The sequence below is a fragment of the Zonotrichia albicollis genome, chromosome 2, assembly GCF_047830755.1.
Source record: "Zonotrichia albicollis isolate bZonAlb1 chromosome 2, bZonAlb1.hap1, whole genome shotgun sequence".
Taxonomy (NCBI): domain Eukaryota; kingdom Metazoa; phylum Chordata; class Aves; order Passeriformes; family Passerellidae; genus Zonotrichia; species Zonotrichia albicollis.
In genome coordinates, this window is record NC_133820.1 from 61,578,329 (window position 1) to 61,603,606 (window position 25,278).

At 39.0% G+C, this 25,278-nt stretch overlaps 1 protein-coding gene across 9 annotated transcripts in view; it reads left to right on the forward strand.

The window, feature by feature from the left end:
* Positions 1–25,278, forward strand: part of LOC102066586 (protein furry homolog) — a 223,907-nt gene that overhangs the window by 64,799 nt on the left and 133,830 nt on the right. For 2 of the 9 annotated variants that reach the window (XM_074535302.1, XM_074535303.1), the window contains exon 1: positions 342–977. The exons of 3 other annotated variants lie outside the window; for them this stretch is intronic. In XM_074535302.1, the coding sequence (XP_074391403.1) occupies positions 878–977 (100 nt within the window). In that variant the 5' untranslated portion in view covers positions 342–877. Of the gene's footprint in view, positions 1–335; positions 1,253–24,630; positions 24,924–25,278 lie in introns of those variants that run through there. 4 more of the 9 variants (XM_074535309.1, XM_005482476.4, XM_026790715.2 and 1 more) reach the window with 4 other exon arrangements.

The window sequence follows — 25,278 nt, forward strand, 5'->3', positions numbered from 1 at the left end:
AGTGTGATTATATGAAATAAAACCTTAGGAATATGGAAATTGTACCTAGCAATTAAGTATTTTGTAGAAAATACAGAGAGATTAAAAAGCAGTGAATTGCTTCTGCCTCATTTTTCTTATGTGAATTCAGTTCCTTTTTAGAAACCATTATTCAATATAAAAATGATATCAAACTGAGTTTTCTGTGGCTCTTTCAGAGGTGAATACAAAGCAGTGAGCTCTCTGGCTTATTTGGCGTTATGAATCCAGCTTGCTGTCTCTCATCTTTGTTAAGGGAGGGAGGGGGGGAGGCGGAAAAAGTGTCAAGAAAAAAATGACAACACGTTTCTCTGTAGCAGTGAAAGAAAAGCAGAAGCAGCCAGTCCGCATGCCGTGGGTTCAGTGCTCTGGAAGTGCTTCTCTTGTGCAACGGGGCTGAGGGAGAGCCTTTTTTCCTTCCCAGCGTCACTGCAATCAGATGTATGGGTGCAGCTCCGCTTTGCTGCAGCGTGATGCAGTTGTGTGTAGTTCAGCGGGCTCCTCTTGGAAGCAGGCGGAAGGAGAGCAGCTGACCAGAGCAGGCAGAGGGTGTTCATTAGAGGCTGCTTTCTTTCCCCCTGAAGCTGAGCAGTACGTGTGAGATCCCTGCAGCTGCAGAAGAGACGCCTTCGGTGAGGCTTCCAGTTGCCGCTGGGTTTGCGAGAGGAGGTGACAGGCTGGGGCTGCCGGGCTCGGATGGGAAAGCAGCCTCAGACGGGCGGGCTGCGCGCTGTCAGCAGCGCGGCTCCGACACCCTTCGGGAAGCCACTCTAACTGCGCCTGTGGAACAAGTGCTCTGCTGCTGCTGCGGGTGCCTTCGCCGACCAGAAGAAATCTGCCCGGCTGTGGAATGGAATAAATGAAAATACTGAGTGTTGAGGGGGCGAGGGAATTAAACGCTCTTCAGCTAGAATTAAGAACAAGCCCCGAAGGAAGAGCAAAGGACAAAAAATCTCATGGTGTGTTGTTGTTGTTGTTGAGGCGTTTTTATTTTTTTTTTAATGAGCTTACCTACCATGAACGGAAGAAGTGGATCTGCGGAGACTTCATTTCCTCCTCTGACCCCTCGTTTACATCACTGACTGGTGACAGTCACATCTACATACATAGTACCTGCCACTTCAGCTGCTCAGAATCATAGAAGCCTCTTTGTATGCAGCAGACATGGCTAGCCAGCAGGATTCAGGCTTCTTTGAAATCAGTATCAAATATTTACTGAAATCCTGGAGCAATAGTGAGTAGCAGAAGAGTAATCTTTTCATATTATGTGTTGCTTGGTAAATAGCTAGGGCAACCTGAAGGATAGAATTTTACCTTTCTGTATGTTTGTGTTGTGTAAACCTAGTAATTCTTGCTTTTTTTCAGCTCTAAAAATCAAAATGTCAGAGATTTAAGTAGGTTTCATTAACTGTAAGGGCTGTAATGAGATTATACTAGATTTTACTTGATTGAATTCTGAAGTTAGGCTGCTTTCTGGGTCTAACAGTACATTGCAGAGAGTGCATTCCAAACAACATTTCCTGCCTACATGTTTGTTTTATTTGTTCAGACTTTATCTAAATATTTTTTTTAATGATGTTTGATCACAAGGGTGTGGCATTGCTCAGAAGTTGGTTTTTATTAATTGTGCACTGAGGACAAAATATAATTATTCTACTTCAGATCTGAAAGTTATTTTGATGTGACAGGAAGCAAAACATCAATTGCTTATAGCTGCACTTCCCACCCTCTATGCTTAATTTGAGAATCTTATGCAATATTTCTAGCCAGAAAGAATCCATCTGTTTATCTGATCCAGGCTGGGTTTTGCAGAATGTAAACAAATAGCATTTTAGTCTGCCTTAGTCTTTTTAGTACTGCTGTTCCTGATTTCCATTGCTTTTTTAATCAATTACACTATAGATGATTTAGCAATATTACGTAATGAAGATGTCTGAATAAAATTTAGTGCTTGCTAATATATTCAGATGAGGTAAGGTGATGAGATAACACTGGCAGAAATATGCTTTTTAAGTTAAAGTACATGAACAGTATATTCCTCCTCTATATAAGCTTTTATTAACAGTGCTAAATCTCCATATTTAACTGGTTTTAAAAGATAGAACACAATGTCTCTGGAAAAATCCAGCTTGGCTACGTGTGAAATAAGGTTCTGATCATCCTGCTATCTGTAATTTAAAAATGTCTGCATAAAAGTCTAGCATTTAAAAATTCTGTGGTATAAAAGAATTGCAAGATCTGCTGAATACAAGGAGAGTACCTTATACCTGCAAAGAAATAAACAAAACACTATGTTAGATGTGTGACATGCAAGTCTTGTATTCATTAAATGATATCCATAGAAACTGTATTTTTCCAGGTCATTTGTAACCTCAGTAACACTCTAGTGCTTGTTTGAAACTGTTTTTCTACCACAAGTGTGAAGCCACCAGGGAATAATAGTATTACCTAAACAGCATTGCTTATCTGCCCTCCTACAAAAATATTTCGTGCTTATTCATTCAAATGAGTGATCCCACAAGGACTAGGAGAGAATTTTATGATTCAGTTACCTTCTTGGACTAATATTAATCTAATACTGAGAACATAAGTGTGTATTGTGACAGCACATATTTTATAACAAGCTAGGCACAGCTTATGACAGAAGAAAAACAAGGCAGTTTATGGTGCAGAAATCAAATCAGTTATGGCATTAATTTTGTAATAGCCTACTGTAACTTGAAGTAAAACCAGCACTTAAGAATATAAAACCAACTACATTATAGAATTAAAGTGTTGGTTTTTTCTTTTTCCTTAATCTTGAAGTACACACTAAGTATTTCAATATAGAAAAGGTATTTCTAGTCTGAAATTAGAAGTCCCTAAGTTCTAGTTTAGGGAAATGGAAACAGTATATGAATAATAGATGTTTCTGACATTCTTTTAGTGAATAAACACCCCTTCTACTGTATCTGAAGAAACAGTAGGAGGAAATAGAGTAAATGAACCCAGGTTGCCTTAAACTTGTTGTCAACTGGAGGGGTTTTTTTGCTTTTGTACTGGAAGGGTATGTTCATAAATCTGAATGTGTTCTTTCTAGCTGAAAAACAAACTATTTGATAAGAAGACAGTAGGGAGTTAAAAAAAAACAACCTAGGGCTTTCTTCAGCTCTGCTATGTGATGGGTGGAGCAGAGGAAAACACTTCCCTTGCTTGAGAAACTGCTGGGAAGCCTGCACATGCATGCATGGGAGCATGTTTTTCTGAGAATGGGTGCTGTGTCTGCACACCCAAGAGAAGAAGTAAGCCATGAATTATGATGTGCCATTTACATAGCAGCCAGAGGTCTAACATACAGTTTAAAAAAAAATAAGTTTGGTGCCTACAGTGTATATTTTGCTGCACTGTTAACAGTGCAGAGGTGCTGTGCATGTATGTTTCTGCAAACTGGCACTTCGAAACATCAGTTTAAACAGCATTTATCCTTCCCAGGCTTTTTAGTCTCACCAAAACCAGATCTTTCCATTGATTTGTGTTTTGGCTTACACAGAACATTAGCATTTTCTAGCAGATTGCCATCCGTGTCTGTTGCCCATACCATGAAATATACTCAGTTATTCTACTTGGAATGACACTTTCCCCTGATTTTGCTATCTAAGGAGTTTAACAAACTAGCCTTCTTGACATGCCAGGCAGGATTTCAGTTCAGTGTCATACAGCACTCAGTGAGGTGTTCACCAAGCATGCTGCTTGCATTTGCATGTTCATCACCCAGCTGAGGAGGCAGGTAATTTACGGACCATGGGGTTAATTCACTTTAACTGTTGCACAGTGTGATACAGTCTCTGGGGTGTTCTCAGAGAGCCTGCACCCTTCTTCCTGGGGGATAAAAAAAGCTAAGTCACAGTCTGGCCTTCAAACCATCCCATCAAACTGAGAGATCTCAAAATACTCCTTTGTGCAGTTCCCAAGACAGACTTTTGCTCTGCATGTGTCCATAAGGTACTGTGCATGTCGTGCTGTCTGGAAAATATTCCTGCATTGTGTTGGAGATGGAATCAGAACAGGGGGTTCTCTGGTTGGAAAATAAGAATAATCTAAGGGGCCTTTTTACCCATCTCATGTGTTCTTATATTTTCTTAAATATTTGAGTGTTTTTCATCAGTGCTGCATTAGTCAACAACTGCATTAATCATTTGCATTACTCCTTTTTTGAAAGTACTGCTAAAATAGCTATGTCTGCACAAGATGAGTGGTACTTACTTGGCCTACTGAGGTCAATAAGCTGACAAGAATAAAATAGGGCTTACCAAAACTAGAACAATCAAGAGTCTTCCTCAGATTTGTTGTGGAAATAGTGCAAAATGCATTTTATAAATAAACATTTGTAATTTATTCAAGGCATAATACATTAATACAAATGTTAGGAATTTGAAGCCTGATCTTTCCTTAATTTTTTTTACTTTTTTGAATGAATAAGATAGATTTATTCTGAATTTAATTTCCAAATGTCTTTTTCAAAGTCACAGTTTAAAAAAAATCTGAACAGAAATTTTGAAATCTAGCTGCAAGAAACTAAAGTACCATCATTATAAACTGCAGAAAAATCTATAATAAATTCTGCCTTTTGCAGTTCCTAGATCTGATCAGCAATTAAGTTTATTGGAGGAAAGTATTCTGTAGAAGGATCTAAATGGCAGTGGTGGATGGTTCACTCGTGCTCTCACAAGCCAGCTCCTGTGTGGGCTTGTAGAAGCTGCATTTCTTTGTCTCACAGTTACTAGAGATAGGTTTTAAGGTTTATTTCTGTGTAACAAAGTGAAATTGCATATTCTGCATAGGGAATATTATATTTGGCACTTCTCATAAAACAGAGTTATCTGCAGGGCCTGATTTTGAGGATTGCAATGCTTGTTTATCTGCCTTTGAATAGAAAGGGGGTTTTCTGCAGACTTGTGTTTAATGCAGACTCATCATAAGGACTTTTCTAGTATCAGGACTTCAGGTCTCTTTTCCATGGCCAGACTTCTTTGCCTTCTTCCACAGTAGCCAGCATCCACATCAAAATCCTCATGCTATCATCCTCTTCCCCTCTGTGCTGTCCAAAGTCCTCTGCTCAGTCCTCCTACTGCACCGTGTAGTCCTCCTACTGCTCCTTATCTGTGCCCTGTGTGCCCAGTCCTGGTGGCAGCTGTCAAAAGCTGCTTCTTCTTTACAAGTGCTGGTAACATCAGGGACAGCCCAGGCCTGGGACACCCACGTCAGCTCACATCCCACAGTGCTCCCAGCAGGATCTCTGGCTCCTCCACAGCTTGCTGGTCACACACCGAGCTGAACACAGGGCTGGCATCCAAACTAGTTGTGTGGTCAAAAGAGCATCAGGCAGCAGAGGCTTCCCAGTGGCTGATGTGAAACCTGGGGCGTTGCTAACGCCACATGGTCAGCCATGTTCTGTCCTTCTCTTAAGATATGTTCCTGCCATGTCAGGAAAAGAAATTAGTCAGGAACATTTCATTAAATGAATGTAATGCACCAGGCTGATAAAACATAGTCTTTTTTTACAGGGAGTGTTCATGTAGTCCTGTGTCAAAGAGCAAGAGAAAGGGGAAAGCCACAGACACTTTCTTAACTGAAAGTCTTTGTTATGTCCAAGTCTGTGATGCATTTGTTTTATCTCCTAGTAAGATTTTAATGTGCATAAGTGTGATAACAGCTATTTTGGTAGGTTCCCTTTTCTACCGTCAAACACAGCCTGTTTAAGGCTGAATACTCTGAGCACACCATGCTATCAGACTTAGAGATTTATAGAAAGATTCCAATCAAGGGAAGAGGCTCCTTCCTGTGTTCTACTGCCCACTTAGGCAAACACATTCAATGAACAAGGAGAACCTTCCCCCCTCTCTTGCTCTGGCATCCGTACTCTTGCAGGCCCAAATAATCCGATTCCAGAAGCTGATGTGCTGCAGGCTCACCCTGCATGGAGAGCAGCAGTTCTTGCCTGGAGCAGCTGGGGAAGGGCCAGGGCCAGTGGCTGCAGTGAGCAGAGGGAGAAGCTGGGACCCGTGTGTCCTGCTGGCTCCTGAGGTGTCACCCTGACTCACCTGCAGAGAGCTGGCCCTTGCACTGCCGCTGCCTCTGGGGAGCCCTGGGCACGAAGGTTTAGCATCTGCTGTGTCCTGGCAGCTGAGTCTGCCTGGGAAAGGGGATGCCACTAATTCAAGCTGTTGTGCCAGGTGAAGGGGATTGATTGCTCTGTCCATTGAGCCTGAAGGGAGGGTGCATAGTGGATTCTTCAGCTCTAAGTAGTCTGTGACTGTCAGCAGTAAAGTGTCTTGCTTGATAATGGTGACTGTTATCGCCCAAGAACTCTCTTTGTATTTGGTTTGATCCAAAGGGAAAGGTAGCAAACCACAATGTTTAGGCTCTTCGTGTTCTGACCCATTTTAGAACTTGCATTTTGACATGGTTCTTCTCAGAAGTAAGGGAAAGTGAAAGTTTTACTACTTTGGAAACATGAGAAATCTTTTTAAAAAGTTTTTTTTTTTTATTTTGATGTTTGCTACTCTGTTGAGGACATTCCAGAAGACTTTCTACCATACTTGGAGGGAAAAAAGGATGAGAAAATCATAAACTCTTTATTGCAAAATTCAGTTGATTTGGATCTGGAGTTGATTTGTAGAATGAGTAGAATGAGTTTCCTTGTCATTAAAAAATTTGAATTACTGCAGTAAAAATCTACAAATGCTTTGACTGCAATATGGTGTATAAGTTTTTCTGGTAAAACTTCAAAACACCAAAATATTAGATGATCTGGAAACTAGGCTTTGTTAGTTACTGGTAGATATTCCATGATGGCTCTAATTATTTTACTTGTGGTGAAAACAAAACTATTCTGTTATACTATATGTATTCACTATGAGCGATTAATTTGTGATATCCTTGTTATCAAAATACCAGCATCTTGGTTTTTTCTAGTATTGCTAGTTATTATTCAAAAGGATCAGGGAAAGAACGAACAATTCTTATGTTTCCTCTATTCATATAACATACCATTGAATAAGCTATGGTAGCTTTTATTTTTATATGTCTATATAAATATAAAAACTATAATTATGAAAAATGGAGTATATATTGGTATAAGGAAAGTGATAAACAGGATACCTTAGGAGTATAAAATGTACAATAGTGTTTAAAATTTAATACTGATGAATATAAGTTGTTATATTAATATGTTATATTAAATTGCTACTTAACAATCCTTTTCTATTTTCTCCACTTTTGATACACATTTCATTAGTAGCTTAACTCTTTTCTGTGCATTGACTTGGAGTCAGTAGGAAGCAGGCTCTACATCTACAGTGGAGAATTACGGTGGCACGTGCTTGTCCAACTTCATTTTCTGTTTTCATTCTTAAGTTTCTAAACAGTCAGAAACTACAGACCCTTGCTGTGAGTTGGTAGCCCTAGAGACTGAATTCCTGAGGGTGTTGAAACCATGAATGGCACATATGGCATTGCAGTAGCTGTGACTGGGAGGGACAGTCTCATCCCAGTGTCTTACTCCTCTCGCCATTCTCCTACCCCTTCTCTGCCACCCTCATTACCCACAGAGTTAATATCCTGAAAGCTAAACTTTCTAAAATGGTGTAGATGCTGGTGTCAGCATGAGAAAGGGGATGAGGGTACACTACTAGGAGTGGGAGGCAGTTTTGGCTGATTCCTGCTATTAGGCTGCTGGAACTGTATGGTAAATCATATTTACTTTAATGGTGACTCCTGTACCTAGGCCTGCTTATAAATAATAGTTCCTTCTCCAGGAAGGAGACAAGTCTAGCTATTTCATCCCTCTTTTCACAGCATCAGCAGTGAAGTTGTTGCCATTCTTTCCATGATAAATTTGGAGTGCAGAATAATTTCACAGAGATAAGTAGCTGAGTTATTTGTAAATCAGTAGTTTTTCAGTCACTGCAGTTACCTAAACTAGATTAGAATCAATTGTTCATGGAAATAAAATTGCTTCTCCTCAAATTCTCTTTCTTCTGAATCATTTGTCTATTGCACCAGCTAAAAGGAATAGTAAACATAATGTTCAAACTTGGCAATAGCTCTATCAGCAAGATATTTTAAGTTCTTGAATGGATTATATTTTTTAAGAATACAAATAGAAAGATATTCAATAGTTTGACAAAGCAGGAGAAAGCATCTGCTGACTGGCTCATCATCCTGCTGACAGCTGGAAACTATGGGTGCCAGTGGAGAGGGGATTATGACCCTCAGTTCAGTTAGGTGACAGTGAACAGGGGTGGAAAGCAAAGGATATAGGCCAAAGGGAATAAGAGAAACATATTAAACTGTAGAACAGGATGGAGAGACAGCCTTTTATATATTGTATGCTGCATACCTTAAGTGTATGTATACAAATTCATACATTCTGGAAAACACTAAGGAAGAAGCCAAGTGCTGCATGCAGTCACAAGTTACAATGTCACACCAGCAGCAAGCTGGGTGTTAACAGCTCACACTGTTGGAATGCCGTGATGGATGGATCCTTAGAAGCTCTTGAGGACCTGCACGGAAATAGGGAGTGGAAGTTGCTGCCTTTGTGAAGGAACTCCTTACGGATCTGGAGCTCTTCTGTGGGATGGAAGTGTGCTGGATGTGTGACAGTGTGCTGGAGAGTTTGTGGGTCAGGATTGGAACAGATGACTTGGGAGTGTTACAGGGTGATGGTGGGAATATGTTACAGGGCATTGATCAGGGTGAGGAAGTGTAGAAACAACTTTGAACAACTTGAGGAAGTTCATGACTTGTTGATGTTGGTTCACATGAGAGACTTGAACTTTCTGATGTCTGCTGCAAGTGCAAAATAGCATGTTGCAAGCAGTCAAGATTTCTTGAAAGTGTTGGAAGTAACTTCTTGAATTGCAATATACCAAATGGGTGAAGTGCAACTGGGTCTGTTACCTATTAATATGGAAGACATGACTGGAGATCCAAATCCTGAGGAGAGTAGGGAAAGGGTGGCTGTGTAGACATCCTGGACTTGAGGAGAGTAGATTTCAGTTTTTGAGATTTCAGAAACTATAGTGGGGATCTCATGAAGGACAGCTCTAAAAGGCAAAGACACTTAAGAAAGCTGACAGGTCTTTGAGGTCAGCATCTTCCAAGAACAAGAATGGATGCTTAAGGAAGCAAGCAGGAGTATGAGGCAACTGGCTTGGCTTATCAGGGACCTCTTGGCTGAGCTCCACTCTGAAAAAGGTGATATATCTGAGGCAGAAGTGTGATTTGGCTGCAAAGAAGGAATTTATAGACATTGCCTGAGCATGCAGGGACAGTGCTTGGAAATTCAAAACGCAACTGGAGGTGGACTTTGCAAGGAATGTCAAAGTCAAGAAGGAGAGATACTCTTGCTTCCTTAGTGGTAAAAGTCTGAACGTGGACAATGTGGACCCATCACTGAATGAAGCAGGGAATTTAGTGATAGTGGATGAAAGTACTGAGCGACACTTCTGCCTCTTTCTTCAGCAAGGTGGTCTCTCTGGCCTCTGTCTGCCAGGTTCTGGAGTTCCCCTTGATATGGCACATCTCAAAGGGAGGAATGTGGACCTCATTCAGGGTCAAAGTTCAGAAGCCCAGACTCTCTTCTTCGTAGGAACTACAGAGAAGCCTGGCAATTCCTTACATATTTATGGTCTTATATATATTGCCAATTATAGTCACATTCAAAACTGAGGGATGGCAGAGTTTTTCTTTTCACAGCAGACAGCAGAGCTTGCTAAAGCAAGCCACTGAATCAAACACATCTGAGAAACACTGACTTCTTAATTTGCTCACAGCCAAGTAGCAGTAGTTTCACTTAGTTGCTGAATCCACTTGCTTCCTTATCTATGTGAAAGAGAGATCACAAATATAGAGACACTTCCCAAAATATTGATGTTTGTGCATAATATAAGATCTAACACAACTGGTATTAGAGGTGCCTAAGGGATTAATCTTTGTCATGTCTCAGAAGAGGATTTTGGGGCTTTTTTCAGGACAGTGGTTTGAAGAGAAATCCAAGTGCTGTTTTGTAAATACTGTGGGATCACTATGGTGACAGTATCATGTTTCTCTAGGGGAATACATTGCTGATAAAGAGCTTAATTAGGTGATTGGAGCCTTAGGAGAGAAGTTTCACACATTAAAAAAAAAAAAGGGAGGCCCTTTTGAGAGACATGCTATACAGTCTTTATCCTGGATACTTTCTATTCTTTCAGAAATTTGCAGTCATCACATGTAATGCTAATGCCTACAAGTTGAGAGACTGCTGTGGTTTTTCACTAGTTAGTGAGGGGGTGAGAAATCACAGTTTGTGTACGGCCAAAATGTGAAGACGTTAGATGGATTAGTATCAGACAAGAGATGATCGAGAGAATGCATCAGACTTTGATTTTATTTATAATCATGAAGTTGCAGGTGGTTTTAGTTTTATTTTGAAAAGCTTGACTTAGGGAGACTAATGAATTCCCTTGAATTCTTAACTAGTACGTGGCTCAGCACAGAAGTCTGACAGATCCTGGTTCGAAGGAATTCTCCCATAATTGGGTGGTCATTATGGTAACATTTTTTCCTGATCTCAGTCTATCTCCTCTCTCTCTGTAACTTTGAAGAGTCTCAAATTAAACTTCGAAGGATGTCAATTTCTAAATCGGTTTGTTTTCCTTGAACAAGTTTTGTTGAATACAATATACAGAATTACCTTTCTTACTGCATTTCTGATTATTATTTATGAATGCTTTTATATGCATGGAGTAATTCGGATTTTTAGTCAGAAGGCTACCTGGATAGAATTCTTGTCGAAGTTCTCCCTTGAGAAGTTTGCAGGGCGGGTTTCTACATACACTTACAGCAATGCATTGTTGTATGTTTTCATAATGAGGTTTATTCTTTGCACATTACTGAGATACCAAGTGCTGAAAGTAGTCATTCCCTGGTAACTGGAATTGTTTTACATAGCTTTCCTGTGGAAGCAAAACTATTCAGTCTGCCTGCCTGCCTGCCTGCCTTTTTTTGGACAGGTTAACCACATTCAGAACAATTCAGAGCAGGGTATAATTCTTAAAGATGCTTAAGTTTCTATGAATTTGCAAATAAGGCTGTTTGACAGTGAAGAGGGAATCTCAGATATTGAAAAATGGCTGCATGAGCCTCCTGCCTTCTTAGATGCAGGGAAATCCTTTCTCTGACAGCCTTCATAAATACCCCAGCTGTGAAACCAGCTTCAGTCACACCTCTGAGAGGATTGCACACAAAACTCCTTGTTGCCTATTTTAAACTACATTCACCAGATGCAAATTGACATTCATTAATTCAGAGAAAGTGCAGGGAAACCACTGCAAATAACTTGGTTGCAATGGTCTCCATTATAATGATATTCACACAGTGCTTCCCATCTGGAAGCTTTACAGATTGAAATTCTTCCAGCAATATTACCTGAATATGAAGGATTGCTTTATTGCTATTCCTGGGCAAATCAAAACAGAGAAATTAACTGAGAAACACGTGTCCTGTGTTAGATCTGGAAATGAAGCCCTGTCTTCAATTTTTGTACTGGAAGAACCTTTTTTCCTTCACTCTCTTAGTAGCCAAGTGACATGTAAATCATGACTCAGCCAGTTAATATATATAATGAGATTTTTAATTGACAGTAAGTAGTAATTTTCATATGGAAATGTCATTGGATTGTTTTAAAATTCCACAGCATGCATATTTATTGCTACTGATGTCTTAAATGAGGAGAAAATTACTTAGATGTATTTCTTTTTCTATAAAGGCAAATGTTTGAAACAAATAAGCTCACCCCACCCTTTACCTGTGTGCCATCTGAACCAAAGCTAGGTGGTTATTTTGATTTTTGTTCTATTGTTCATAGGCAGGAAAATGGGACAGAACAGTGTATGTATTCTTTACTGGGATGAGAGTTTGATCAAGAGAATTTCTGATTTTCTGGGAATCAGAAATTGAAATGTATCACTTTTTGAAATACAGAAGTCATCAGGGTTTGTAGTAAATTAAGCAAAGTCTCAGTGTGTCCCTGGTGAATCTTTAAGAAATATGTAATGGAAGATTAAAATATTTTCAAAGGGAATGTGAAGTTAAAAATGTTGATTGTTTTTACTCGTTTGTCTGTCACATATTCAAGCAGTAAGGGATAGGACAGGTAGAAGTGAGTGTTACAGGAACCTGCAGACCTCCACAGCAACTGAAATGACTGAAATAATTTGAATTATTGTTTTCATGAACTTTTAAAAAATGATAACATAAAGAGGTTGGAATATTATTTTTTAAAAATTAAACAAAATTAGTGATTGTGTTTATATTGCTCTGCCTACTTTTTTAATGTAAATCCCCTCTTTTCCTGAGCTCTGCAGTTTGGGCTGAAGCACTTCTAAACTTAATGTCCCTGAAGGTGAATTTTAGAATTTTCTGCTGAAATGGTTCTACCTGCTCTAATAATGAGAAAATGCCAAATAAACCTTGTTGTTTGTACACGTTAAAAATTATCTTGTTGGGAATGGGTAGGGGACAGAGACCTTACAGCCAGCTGCCTCTCTACAGTAACTGCACAAAGAAAGGGAGGGCACAGGAGGGTGAATCTGCAATAAAAGCCCAGCAAAGAGCCTGTGGGAATTAAAGGAGATGAGGCAGGGGCAGGAATCAGAAGTAGAGGAACTGATAATTCCTAGATGGTGGGAGTGGAAATTGAGAGTGCCTGGTATGAGATGGAACCAAGGGGATGCTGGAGAGGGGTGGGTGAAGGGAGAGGGATGGGAGGAGGAATAGGATGGGGTTAAGAGGGCTGAAAGGGTGAGATGAGCAATGTTTAGATGGGGGAACAGTTCATGGGAGTCCGGAACTGGAATAGGGAACCTGAAGTGAGGAAGACGCAGCCATGAGGAGACAGCAGATTGTAGAGATGGAGTAAGAAGGGAGCAGCTGGGGAGATGAGGAGGTGATAGACAGAGAAATCCCCTCCCAAGTGCAGAATGCAGTGCATGAGAACTGATTTCCATCCTACATCCTTGCTTTATAGCACATCCTTCCAGCCTACAGGGTGTGCCATCCTTTACCTCAGTGCTCGGGTGGACATAAAGTGTTAAATGTTATCAGATGAGGAGAACAGCAAGTGCCTAGTGCATGCTGTTAAGGTAACTGGGTCAACAGTTGGTTCATTTGGCATCAGATTAATCATACATCCTCTATATTACCTCACTTCTGAAAGCCTGGGTCCAGTAAGGTAATGCAGCACAGTGGAAAGCACACAGATGTACAAAGAAATGTCCTCTCAGCTTATTATTCCATTTATTATTACTTGTAATACAGTAGCAGGTAACTTCCTAATGGACTTCTCCAATACAGGAGGTAATGTCTAACCTAATAATAAAAAACTAGTCTGCAGTAGCATCTCCCAGGGAGAGTGTCAGACAGATCTGGGCACTTTTGACAATTCTCGGCTGAATGAAGAAATGAACTATGTGTTTGGGCATTAGGGAATGTTTGAGTGTCACTCAGCATACATTCAAGCATACTAGGTTTTATAAGCAATGTATTAAAAACTGGCATGAGGCACTGTAGATATTAAAAGTATCCCTGTGGATGGCTTGTTATCACATTAGATTGAGCTAAGCAGTTGTGTACTGCAGGGATGGACTCTCGGCTTTATCTCATCAGGGATTTGAAAGAAGAAAAATAGCATGTTGTGATATTTAGGTATATGTACACACATTGAAGTATGTAAGTATTAGTTATGAGAAAGAGAAAAAAAAATCAAGTGAAATAAGGGATTATTTAGAGTAAAAATCTGGAAACTTCTTTACCATGTGAATCTGCAAATGTCTTTTAAGATAAACATTGTTTTTAAAACATGAAAAAAACAAGACTGGCTACATCCTTCAACTGCAGTGTGAGGGCCAGCTCTTCACTGGAAGGGGAGAAACAGGATTTCTCACTGCAGCTGCAGTGACAGAAGGTCCATGTATATGCATAGCTGCTCCTGGGCTAATTCCCAGCTCTGTTTTGCCCAAAAGTGAGAATTCCAGGTGACTTACTGCTACAGTGGAGCTCTGAGAATGGCATTTACAAGTAAGCATTTTTCATTTATTTGAGGACAAGCAGTAGTCCTTTAAGGAGCAAAATGGAAGCATCACACTGCTGTCAAGTTAGATATCTATTTGAATTAATAATGTGCTTTGATATTAATAGATACTTAGAAGGACTATCTGCCTAATATTAATACCATTGTTTCTAGATCACCATAAATTTTGTTACTAATTTCAGCAGTAATTTCCTAGTTGCATCCCTGCAAGGTAATGAGCAAGTTTTTTCAAACTTGCTACCACTGACTTTAATCAAGCATTTTTCTCAATTAAGTACAAAGAGGCGCATAATTTTCAGAACCTCTTGCACAGCTAGCACACTTACTTAACAAATTTCAACCTAATTGGTAAACTTCCCTAAAGCCTGAGATGTCATGCATTTTAGAAATTCCATTTTTATTATGACAATATCTTTGGGGCACGACTTTTTGTTAAAAAATTTTCATTTTTATAATATTAAATCCAGAAAAGACATTTCAAGTTGGTATTGTTTGCATTTATTGGGTTGGATGTGTTTGCCTGCTTTATAATGAGCAGAGCTGTAAACATGTGGCTAGAAGGTTCAAATCTCTACATTACTGTGTATGTGTAAATATAAATAACAAATTGTGTATTTCTCATTAATACAGAAAATGGTCTTCAGTCATTAAACTTCCTAAACACACGTGACCAGTGAACATTAAATGTCATTAAACACAAGTGATCAGTGTGCTCAATGGCAATCTTTTTCAGTTTCTTTTTTCTGTTTTGAATTCAAATGATAGCTATGATTTTCTGTTAACTGTAGAGGAACTGGCATGGTGTCCTGAAAATCTAATAAGTATCTGCACTCATAATTTAAGTAAGAAATACTGAATAGCATTTTCAGAAAGCTGAATATTGTCCTAAGGGCTTCTTGGGAAACTAGAGAGTATTTAATTTTTTACATCAGTGGAATTGAAACTAGATTGAGTTCAATAAAACAAAACAAAACCACCCCAAATGTAATTTTAAAATTACTGTATTAGTTATTCTAGATGAAGTTATTTTAAAGGTCAAAGGTGATATTTCAAAACCTTGAAGTTTAATTAAGCATTTAACCCCAAACTATCACATTCTGGGTGAATTTTTTAGCCATTAAGCTGTTACATAAGCAATTACAGCCAAACTGAAAAGGAGAGGAACTGTTTCTCTGTTCTGCTTCGAACATTTGAAGTGGCCCAACAATGTAAGAGGTTGCTGTGGGGTATATCTAAGGCAGTGTTGGCTGTTGTGGATCCTGTGCCGAGGTCATGCTTTACCCAGTAATTGACCAGCAAATTTTACCCAGATTTATTCAAGTGATTTATTATTTGGGTAAGTTTTTATGGTTTCTGTTCCACAGGCTGATTTTAAGCATTCAGCTTCCTAATTGGTAAGCACTTAGGAGAAGTGTCCTGGAAGTGCCATGTCCCCACAAAGGCAATGACTGGCTGACAACATGGGGAAAATTCCTTTGTATGTATGGAAAGAAATGTCAATGCTGGTGTTTAAATTCTTAATATGTTACCAGCCTTCTGTACCATTTCAGGTGCCTGAGGTTCATGCTTTGTATAGTTTTGTACATGGTTTCTTCCTGACAAAGGCATTCATTATCATTGGGTTGCCATGGAGTACTGATCACATGGATCTGGGAATAATAACCCATTATGCTAATATAGCTTGTCATTGTTTTTGATGTGAGGCGATGTCCCCTAACAACATCTGATGCTTGTAACTAATGGAATTTATGGCAAGATCACAGGTCATGGAAGAGTGTTGGCAAAATTGCCTGTACTCTTCACTTTGAGCTCTCTGATTACACACCCATAGCAAAACCATTTGTGCATCTTGAGGTCAGTATTCTATTGGTTTTAATGTCTTTCTGCAGTGAGAATCAGAGGTTTCTAACAGAGCAGTTCAGGCCCATTTGCTTAGTGCTAGAAATGTGTGTTTTTCTTCTGAGCTCTCGTGCCCCTTTAGGAGCCACAACTTTGATACTCTGATTATACAATTGCTATTTGTACCTGGATGTACAAAGAGAAATCAAGTACTGACACTTGATATCAAGTACTGATAGGAATACAGACTTTTGCTTCTTGGCATTATCATGATTGCAGAAAGAAGAATCCTTCTTACAACATCTGTATCCTTGCTTTGCCAATGAGAGATTGTTCTCAGAACTATGTTTTCTACTAATATATTCAACAAGTCGTAAATTATACAACCAGAAAAAACATTGTGTCATCCAATCTGTGCTGCACATAGAACAGGCTTTATGGCTTCTCTGAATTAATTTCTGTTTGAGACAAAGCACATCTTAAAAAAAAAAATCTTAATTTAGAATTCCCAGTAATGGAATAATCAGCACCAGATTTAATAGCATTCTGACAGTTAATTTTCCTTCCTTTATGTTTAATTTCTTTAATGCATTTGTCTACTCAAAAATTCTAGACATTGGATGTTTCTGAACAGAAATCTGTCTCTTAGCAAATTTCTGTTCCTGATATTGCTGCTTAATGGGCATGGAAGTCATCTCACTCAACTTTCAGCCATCCTTAGCCAGGCATATTTTACATCTTACACAATCAAGCCTGGTTTTCCTGATAGCCAGTGAAGAGTTACAGGGGCGCAGTTAAGATGAGCTGCTTTAGACATGTTTATTGTAATGAATACACTTTAGATGTGCCTGAGTGCCTGGGATGTCTAAAAAAGGTGTCTGGGGGTAAGAGGTTCCATGGAATACCTTTTGCAAGTAGGTGCCATTGTAGGAGAAATTAGTGCCAATTTCTGCCATTAGATATGATGGTATAACTTTTTCATGGTCAAACTAAACTAAATTTCAAGGCAACTTTTGCAGTCATGAGTTATTTTTCACCTTTCCCAAATGTTTCCTAGTTCTCCAGTGTCTTTTCTCAAGCTGCAGATACCAGAACAAGACTGAGCATCCAGCAGTGGCTGCAGAGCCACTGACAATGAAGCAGTAGGGCTTTCCTGCTTTTGCTTTTTTTCATACTGCTTGAAAAGGCTCTCCATAGCTCTTCAGGTCACAAGAATAGCAGCCTGTTTCCAACACATTAGTCATCCTGGTCTCAGGCCTTTTTTCATCACCAGTGTTTCCCAGGAAGAGAAAGCTGCCTTCTGTCTGCGTGGCCTGGTTTCTGGCTATGCAATCTCTCATAGGTTAGAATTAGTATCTCATGTATTATTTGCTAGTATTAATGTTTCAAATGCTATTCTAACAGAGTAGAGGGGCCTTTTACTGCTATTTTTTCTGTCACCCTTAATTGGTGTTTTGCCTGTAAACTTTGTAGAAAAGTTTTCTTTCATGTCATTACCAGTAATGATAAATAGTACAGAACCAAGAACTGGTCTCTGTACCTCCACTAGAAGGGCATTCATTACAGTATGATTCTTCCTGAATTCATAGATGTTACCTATCTTTTAATCTATATTGGTTGTGAATGTAGATTTTACTGTTTGGTAAAATACCAGTCCAATTGCCAAGCAAAAATGTAACACTTTCAGCCTTGCTAACCAAATTTATAATCTCATAAAAAGATGTGGTAAATTTAATAAAATTTGCTTTCCATGAACCTATGATTATGGCATTGTATTATCATACTTTGCTTCTTTATTAATCAAATGCAGCCACTCCAGGATGAATATCAGACCAGCTCTGCTGTGCTTGCCTGGATTACCCTTGCTGACACTTGAGGAAATCTGATACAATATTAGTTTTGTCCCAGCCCTCAGGAATACTGAATTTCCCTTTGAATATACTATAAAAAGCATATTTTTATTATTTTCAGGTTTGATTAGGCTCTTTGGTTTTTCTAATGAATTGCTCTGTTTTTGCAGGGTTTAAGCTGTTTATTTGAAACATCCACTGTGAACCCTAGGATTCTTTCTTTATTTTCATAATTAAATTACACAGAGTTCATCTCTGTAGGTGCCTGTTCCTCTCCAAATTTAGCAACTTATTTCTGGCATTCCAACACATTTAGATATTTCAATGCATGGAAGGATTTTCCTGTCATGGCCCACTGACCAGCATGAGAGCAATGTCCTGTCCATGTTGTATTGGGTATTTGCAACTGATCGGTCATGCAGAAGGTCCCTTGGACAGCAGCTAAATTCCATGCACTCCACTTACCTGTTCAAGTGAAAGTTTCTCAGTGGGCAGCTGCACTCAAGCCAAACTTTCAGAAACCTTCACTGAGCTCATGTGGATGGTAAAATACATTATCTTGTATTTCAGTCACCAGAAAAAGTATTTCTATCCTGGAGCCACAGCCTGCCAAAGCAGCAAACATTTGCATTTGCATTTAGGTTAGTGGCTGAGAAGCAAATGAACCCACTTTCAAAGAATTGTTAATATAATGTAATAAAGGGTTAGTAGATACAATAGCATCATAATGGTCTGTGGCTAAGGAAAGATGTCTGTAAGCGAAGGGGCCAAATAGCATTGAATATGGAAGACAGACTATGTTGTGAGTGTGCTGCTGCTGTCAGTATTAAGTAATGACATTAGTGATTCAATCAGACATGGTGTAGGGGATTGATAATGAATATTAATCCAGATTTTGGCTGCAAAATTTTTTCCTTCATTTTTCTTTGTGTAGATGTTACTTTGTGTGTTCTGCTGTAGAGGGAAGCATGAATTGATGTCTTTCTCATGTTAGTCTTTATTCAGAGAAATCCCTCCTGTGGTGTCATCACAGAAAGCTTCACAAAATTTCATGGAAGTCTTCTTGGTTTGTGATAGTTTCACTTGCCAGTCCACAGATCCAGTTTGTGGCTTGGTTTACTGCTGGTGTTGAGCCATTTTCCACCCACATGAGCAAGGGCAAGAATTTGAGCCAGCAGCAGCTAAAATGCACCACGGTGCAGTTTAATCCATACAAAGTGCTCTTGAAGGGTCTACAGATTTAAGAGTGAGAGTCATCACTAATAAGTTTGGGTATCTTTGTTGTCAGTTCTCTTTCAGTAATCACTGAATGAGTTATAGGCACCTCTAGAAAGTGATTTATTCTGTCTTAAGATAAGAATCTAAGAAGGATTTGATGTATCACCTAGAAATGTCGGTCTCAATTTTCCCAGAGCCTGGATAGCTAGATTAAGTTTGATATTTGGATGGTAGGTGGCTAAATTTATAACTTTCCCTAAAAGGCACCCATGTAGTAGATCAAGTGCATCAGAAGAAGCAAGAAAGCAAGTACAGTTTTAAAGATTTTCCTTTGTAGTACCACACTTTGAAACATAGCTAGACATGACATCTATAGTATGGCATGAAATAAACAAAGCTGTACAAAACCAACTCTTAGTTGGTTGAACAGTGTTATGTCAGGAGAACTGGAAGCTGTTTCTTTTTATACATTGGTAATAAAGTACTGCTTGTTTGTGCAAGTGCATCACAACACACTCAGGTTTTCATACACATGTGCACATTGCACAGAAGACACATCATCCACATCATCCACATCATCCACATCATCCACATCATCCAGCAATATGCTGTTTCCATTCCAGTGAAAGGAGTTTTTAACAGCATGATCCAACATGTCAATAGTTTGGAAGAGCAAGTGTGAACAAACAGACAGCAAAAATTCAGGGACAGTTCCAGTTCTGACATCTGAGGTAGCTGTTGAAATTGGAATAGGACTGAGATGCAAGCATTTAATGTCTGTGTCTGGTAAAAAATAAGCAGTTTAAATATATGTTCAAAATTCCATCTCATCCGACTTACAGTTGTATTGCAGAACATTTAAGTAGAAAAGAAAAAGTATATTGTCCCAAAGAGAAAATGTATAGATGTCATGGTTTAAACCCAGCTGGCAACTAAGCACCACAAGGCCACTTGTTCACTCCTGTGTGCAGGCAGGTAGGTGTTCAGCCATCCCCAGGAAAGCTGGCTCTCCATTACAGCTTGCAGTAGCCTGAGAATAAAGACACTGTAACTCTTAATGACCCCCCTTCCTCCTTTTCCCCCAGTTTTATATGCTGAGCATGGCACCCTGTGGTCTGGGATGTCCCCTTGGTCAGCTGGGGTCAGCTGTCCCTGCTGTGTCCCTTCCCAGCTCCATGTGCACCCCAGACCCCTTGCTGCTCTGAGAAGCAGTGAAGCCCTTTGGCTCTGCATAAGCCCTGCTCAGCAGTAACTGGAAAATCCCTGGGTTATCAATGCTGTTTCCAGCACAAATCCATAACACAGCCCCACACCAACTACTGTGGAGAAAATTAACTCTACCCCATCCAAAATCAGCACATTAGGGAAGATACTGGTCACATCCTCCCTGCTTGCTAGTCAGTCCCTCTTCTGGAAGTAACAATTCCTTCTCTTTTCGACTCTTTTAGCCTTGTACTTCCTTGGCCCTTTTCCAAATTCCCTAAAAATAATTCTTCTGCTAACACCCATCAACCACAAAATTACAGGAATATGTTCATCTCCCTGTCTCTGAAAAGGAAAGCAAATGCAACAAAATGTCTGTCTAAAAATCTTATAGAAACCTATTTTCTGATCCAACAAAACCAAAGAGGAGCTTAGCCTTTTTGCCCTAGTACCTGAAAAAAGTGTAAAAGAAGAGTGTGAATGTCTTTATTCAAAATCAAATTATTTTTAAGCTCTATTTGAGCCAAAAAAATCCTGATATCGTTTCAGAAATAAACCTTGTCTCTGTTTTAATTTTTTTAGGAAAAAACCCAACAATTACTCTTCTGAAAATATCTTTTCATCTTTTTTTGGAGTTTTGTCTTTTGGAATAACTGGAAAGGTAAAAAAAACCTTGTGAAGTTATGTAGAAAAGATACTAAGATTTTGAAATCTTTTGGAAGTATATTATAAATCTCAAGTCAGCCTTCAAAGAGGCGGCATGTCATTACCGTATAAAACACAGAAACTGAGAAGTATTTTGGTTTGATTTGGAATGCATCAGAGGCAACAAAGATATTTCCTTTAGTGAGAAGTCACTCCTAAATAAAACACTCAAATGTGAAAATTGTAGATTTTCCACAAGATTTTCCATGTCATTTAGCACTTTCAGTCTTTAATCTCATAATACACCAAGCAATTTCTAGAATTGGTGCAGTTAAAATCTTTATGTTACATGCATATATTCCCACATATCTTCAGCACAGTGGTATATGTAAACCTGAAAGTAATGATTTAGAGGAAAAGGAGCAGAAAAATAGGTAAGTGAGCAAAGAGAATGAGAGGGAAGGAGAATTGCTTTCCTGCCTCATTCATATGTCTTGCAAGGATCTGAGATAAGAACTTAGGGAACACTTGTATGCTGCTCAACCCCTGACCTGCCAGTTAGGAGAAAGAGAGGGAAAGTCTATCTTACAGGATGCTTAGCCAAGTCAGTGAAAAGGCTTTTAAAAAGTCGATGGACACATATGACAGGATTTCCTGTTTGTTTATTTGTTTTGGCAGTTATCATTCTTGAATCCTCTGCATATGCAAGGGGAGAAAATATGTTCCACTCACTGCTTTCCTCTACAGACTCTCACATCAATTACCCCTCTCTTGCAGAGAATTGCAGTACTCCTCTGAGGATAACAAAGCTTAACACTTTTCTGCCATCAGCTGGATGTGAGGACCAGAAGATTTCTAGTTGGCTAATAAAGCCAAACAAACAGTTCTATTCTTTCCAGGGCTCTAGGTTAAACAAGAACCTTCAGCTTCAAAGTTAACATGCATTTCACCACATCAGTCTCAAATAAGACCTGTCTATATGTTACAGTCATGTAAGGGCTCTTCTAATGTTTCCCTGAGTTAGAGCAAAGATATTTGTATTAAACTTATTATTTCCTGGTGGGGTTCATCACATAAAATGGCTGCTTCATAGGCATCTCTGAGTGGAATGAACATATGAACTCTTTGTAGATGTGCAGAGAAGAGCATTCCCCACAAGTGCTGTTTCAGCATCCATAAGGCCTACAGAGTGATCATATATTTATTTCTAGGTTTTGTTTCTATCCTGCAGAGGTTTGGATCTGATTGTTAAAAAAATACCATATCTGGGACATGTTCTTAGGCTCTGTTCTGCAAATCATTTTCCACCCTTGGGTTAAGAGGAGGGCTGAATGTGTTTGTAACAAGAAATAAGCCTTATGTCTCAAAATCTTCAGTCTCCCTGAGAATACCACTTGGTCTGTTCTAGGCTTGTTTTTTTATAAGATACTGAAAATAAATTCAAAAATTGAAAATATGTGCATACACACAGAATGTTCAAACCTCCTTTTCCTTGGGTAAAGTAGTTGGGTTGGCCAAAGCTTACACTTTATTGGCAATTCTGCCACTCCTTAGTGAATGTACTAGTTAATTTGTCTCCTGTTTTCTGTCCTTGCTGTTCCGTGAGTCCACATGAAATTTGTATTTTCCTATTACGGTAAAATGAATAGGAAGTTTGGACGAGATTTGCCAAACCAAGTCTACAGGATTTGGAACTGTCTTTTGTAGCTCCACAAGTACTGTGAAAAGAGTGGAATAAATTTATCTAAACCTGGCAACAACATTTTTTCACTAAGTATTCAGACAGAAATAATTTAAAATATTGGTCTTATCTTGGGTAAATTGGTAACCAAGTCCTGGAGTGCCTTTATCATGGAAGATATCTTCTTCCTTTCTCTTCCCCATGCCAATTTACACAACTTAATCTCCCGGGGCATGTCTCTTTAAAGAAAGTAAGGAATCTGAAATGTAGAAATTAGCCTTTTCTCCCTTTTAGTTTCCAAATAATCACAATAATCAAATATTTGAAGATACCCATTTTGGAGAGCTGAGGTCATCTCAACACTTCATTGGATATCCTCCCAAATCTGTTCCCTTTAGACTAGTTTTCTAAATGAACTGCTTTGCTCCAGAATCTTGAACTTCTGTTGTACTTTTGCCCACTGGCCCTACTGTCTCTTCTCTATTTTATCTTCTAGACTGGATAGTATTTCCTCTGGCATAAGGATTTCCAGACTTTTGTTTTGCATGTAATTGTTTAAGTTTTATCTTTGGTGCGTTGCAGGCCATCTATCTAATTGGTCAACCAAAGAAGCTTTTCCTGAAGAATCCTGTATTCGGATTAAATAGGCTTTTGAAAGTCAGGATGAGTTGGGATAGTTTTATGTCATGTTCTTGTGTCAAGAGAGCTGCACAAAATGACTGATTGTCTTCTCCAATAGTTGCCTGAACAGTTTTAGGCAGTCTTTAGATTCTGGAGTTTTCAAATACATGTTTACTGAGATTTCACAGGGTCACAGAATTAACTGGGTTGGAAAAGACCTTTAAGATCATCTAGTCCAACCTGTGACCTAACACCTCCTCATCAGCTAAACCATGGCACTAAATGCCATGTCCTGTCCTTTTTTAAACACATCTGGGGACGGTGACTCCAGCGCCTCCCTGGGCCGACAATTCCATTGCCCAGTCACTCTTTCAGTGAAGAATTTCTTTCTAACATCCCACCTATATTCCCCTTGGTGCAGCTTCCGACTGTGTCCTCTTGTTCTCTAATTTGTTGTCTGAGAGAATAGGTACAACCCCCACCTGACTACAGCCACCTTTCAGGTAGCTCTAGAGTGCTAAGGTCACCTCTGAGTCTCCTTTTCTCCAGGCTAAACACCCCCAGCTCCTTCAGCAGGGCTTGTATTCCAAGTTCACCAGCCTTGTTGTCCTCCTGTGGACACGTTCAAGAATCTCAATGTCCTTCCTAAACTGAGGGGCCCAGAACTGAACGCATGCAAATTGATTATGAAAATAATGCTTACATTAAAATCGTGCTATTTGTGTTATTAGTACATCTTACTAATAGACTGGAATAACATTTTCCTTGGGAATCTTACAGTTTATTTCACCAAGTTAAAAATGGTTTTGGTAGACCTTTAATTTGTTTCTTTCAGCAAAAGTTTCCTTTTTTTAATTCTCTGTCTATCAAGCTTGAATTAATTGGGAACATTCTCCTTCAAAAGCTGAAAAGGCAACCTTTTGTGGCACGTTGACCATATCCTTGTAAATGAAATTCTTCGTGCTTTATTAAATAATGTGTTTTCTTTTTAATATTATAATTGCCATTCTAAAACAAAGCAAATTTTCTCAAGAGTTACTGCAGGAGATGTACCGTTATTCTTAAGGATATGTGGTTTCTCACTGATTCTTGGCATGGGAAAAGAAGAGATACTGGGTTGGCTTTATTGAAAGGAATTTAGACTGTATGTACTTTTTGCCAAAATACTTTAGTTACAAAACAAAACCCATCCTGTGTTGTCACTGTGCTTTGCATTTCTATACTAATTGCTTTCAGCTTGGATTGTATGATAATACATGTGTTTGATACGTGTGGTTTGTTTTTGTCGAACTCCATTATCCTGTCTCATGTTCTTGGAGTGCCTGAAGTAGTTTCACTAATCTGTCAGCATAGTATGTACTCGTGGATAAATATAGACGTGCAGCCACTCTGTGAGTGGTCATCATCATATGCTGAAGCTAAAAATTACCCCTTTGGTTATGGAAAGGCTGAGCTGATCTGCAGGCCTGCTCTAGCTCAGACATTGCAGGTCTTCAGCGTTTGTCTATTGAGAAACAATAACAAGAAACTGAAGGAAATGTCTTCCTCACAAGCAGTGAGGAAGTGTGAAACAGGATTATGAAACAACTAATTTATTTTTCTATTTTAGTTAGAAAAGGATTCTAACTTTTCTAACTGAAGGAGTGGAACATTTCAGGTATTCACAGGCTCATGGATATTACAGTAGCATGTTGGAGAAAATCCAGCGTGATCGGCTTTATAAAGGGGCTTGGTAGGTATGAAAATACTGCAAGTTGATGTTTGCGTTTGTCTTACTAGTTTGTACATTGCTGCTAAAGTGTAAATTTGACACAGTTTACTAAAAAAAATGCCACCTCTGCTTTTCTGCTTAAAGATACTGAAAATTCAGTAACTGTAAGGCTGAAGTTATATCCAGTGTAGCACAGATTCTTGCTTGTGTATTATGATCGTTCATAATTGTTCAGTTGTTTTGATTCCTCTTACAGCTCTAAGAAAAATAGTGCAGATCACAGCAGGGACTCTCTTATGATAATTTCATTTCGTACTTATCCCCAGTATCAGCTTTTGACAGTTGCACTAAAACTACTGTGCTTTTTTACAGCTGT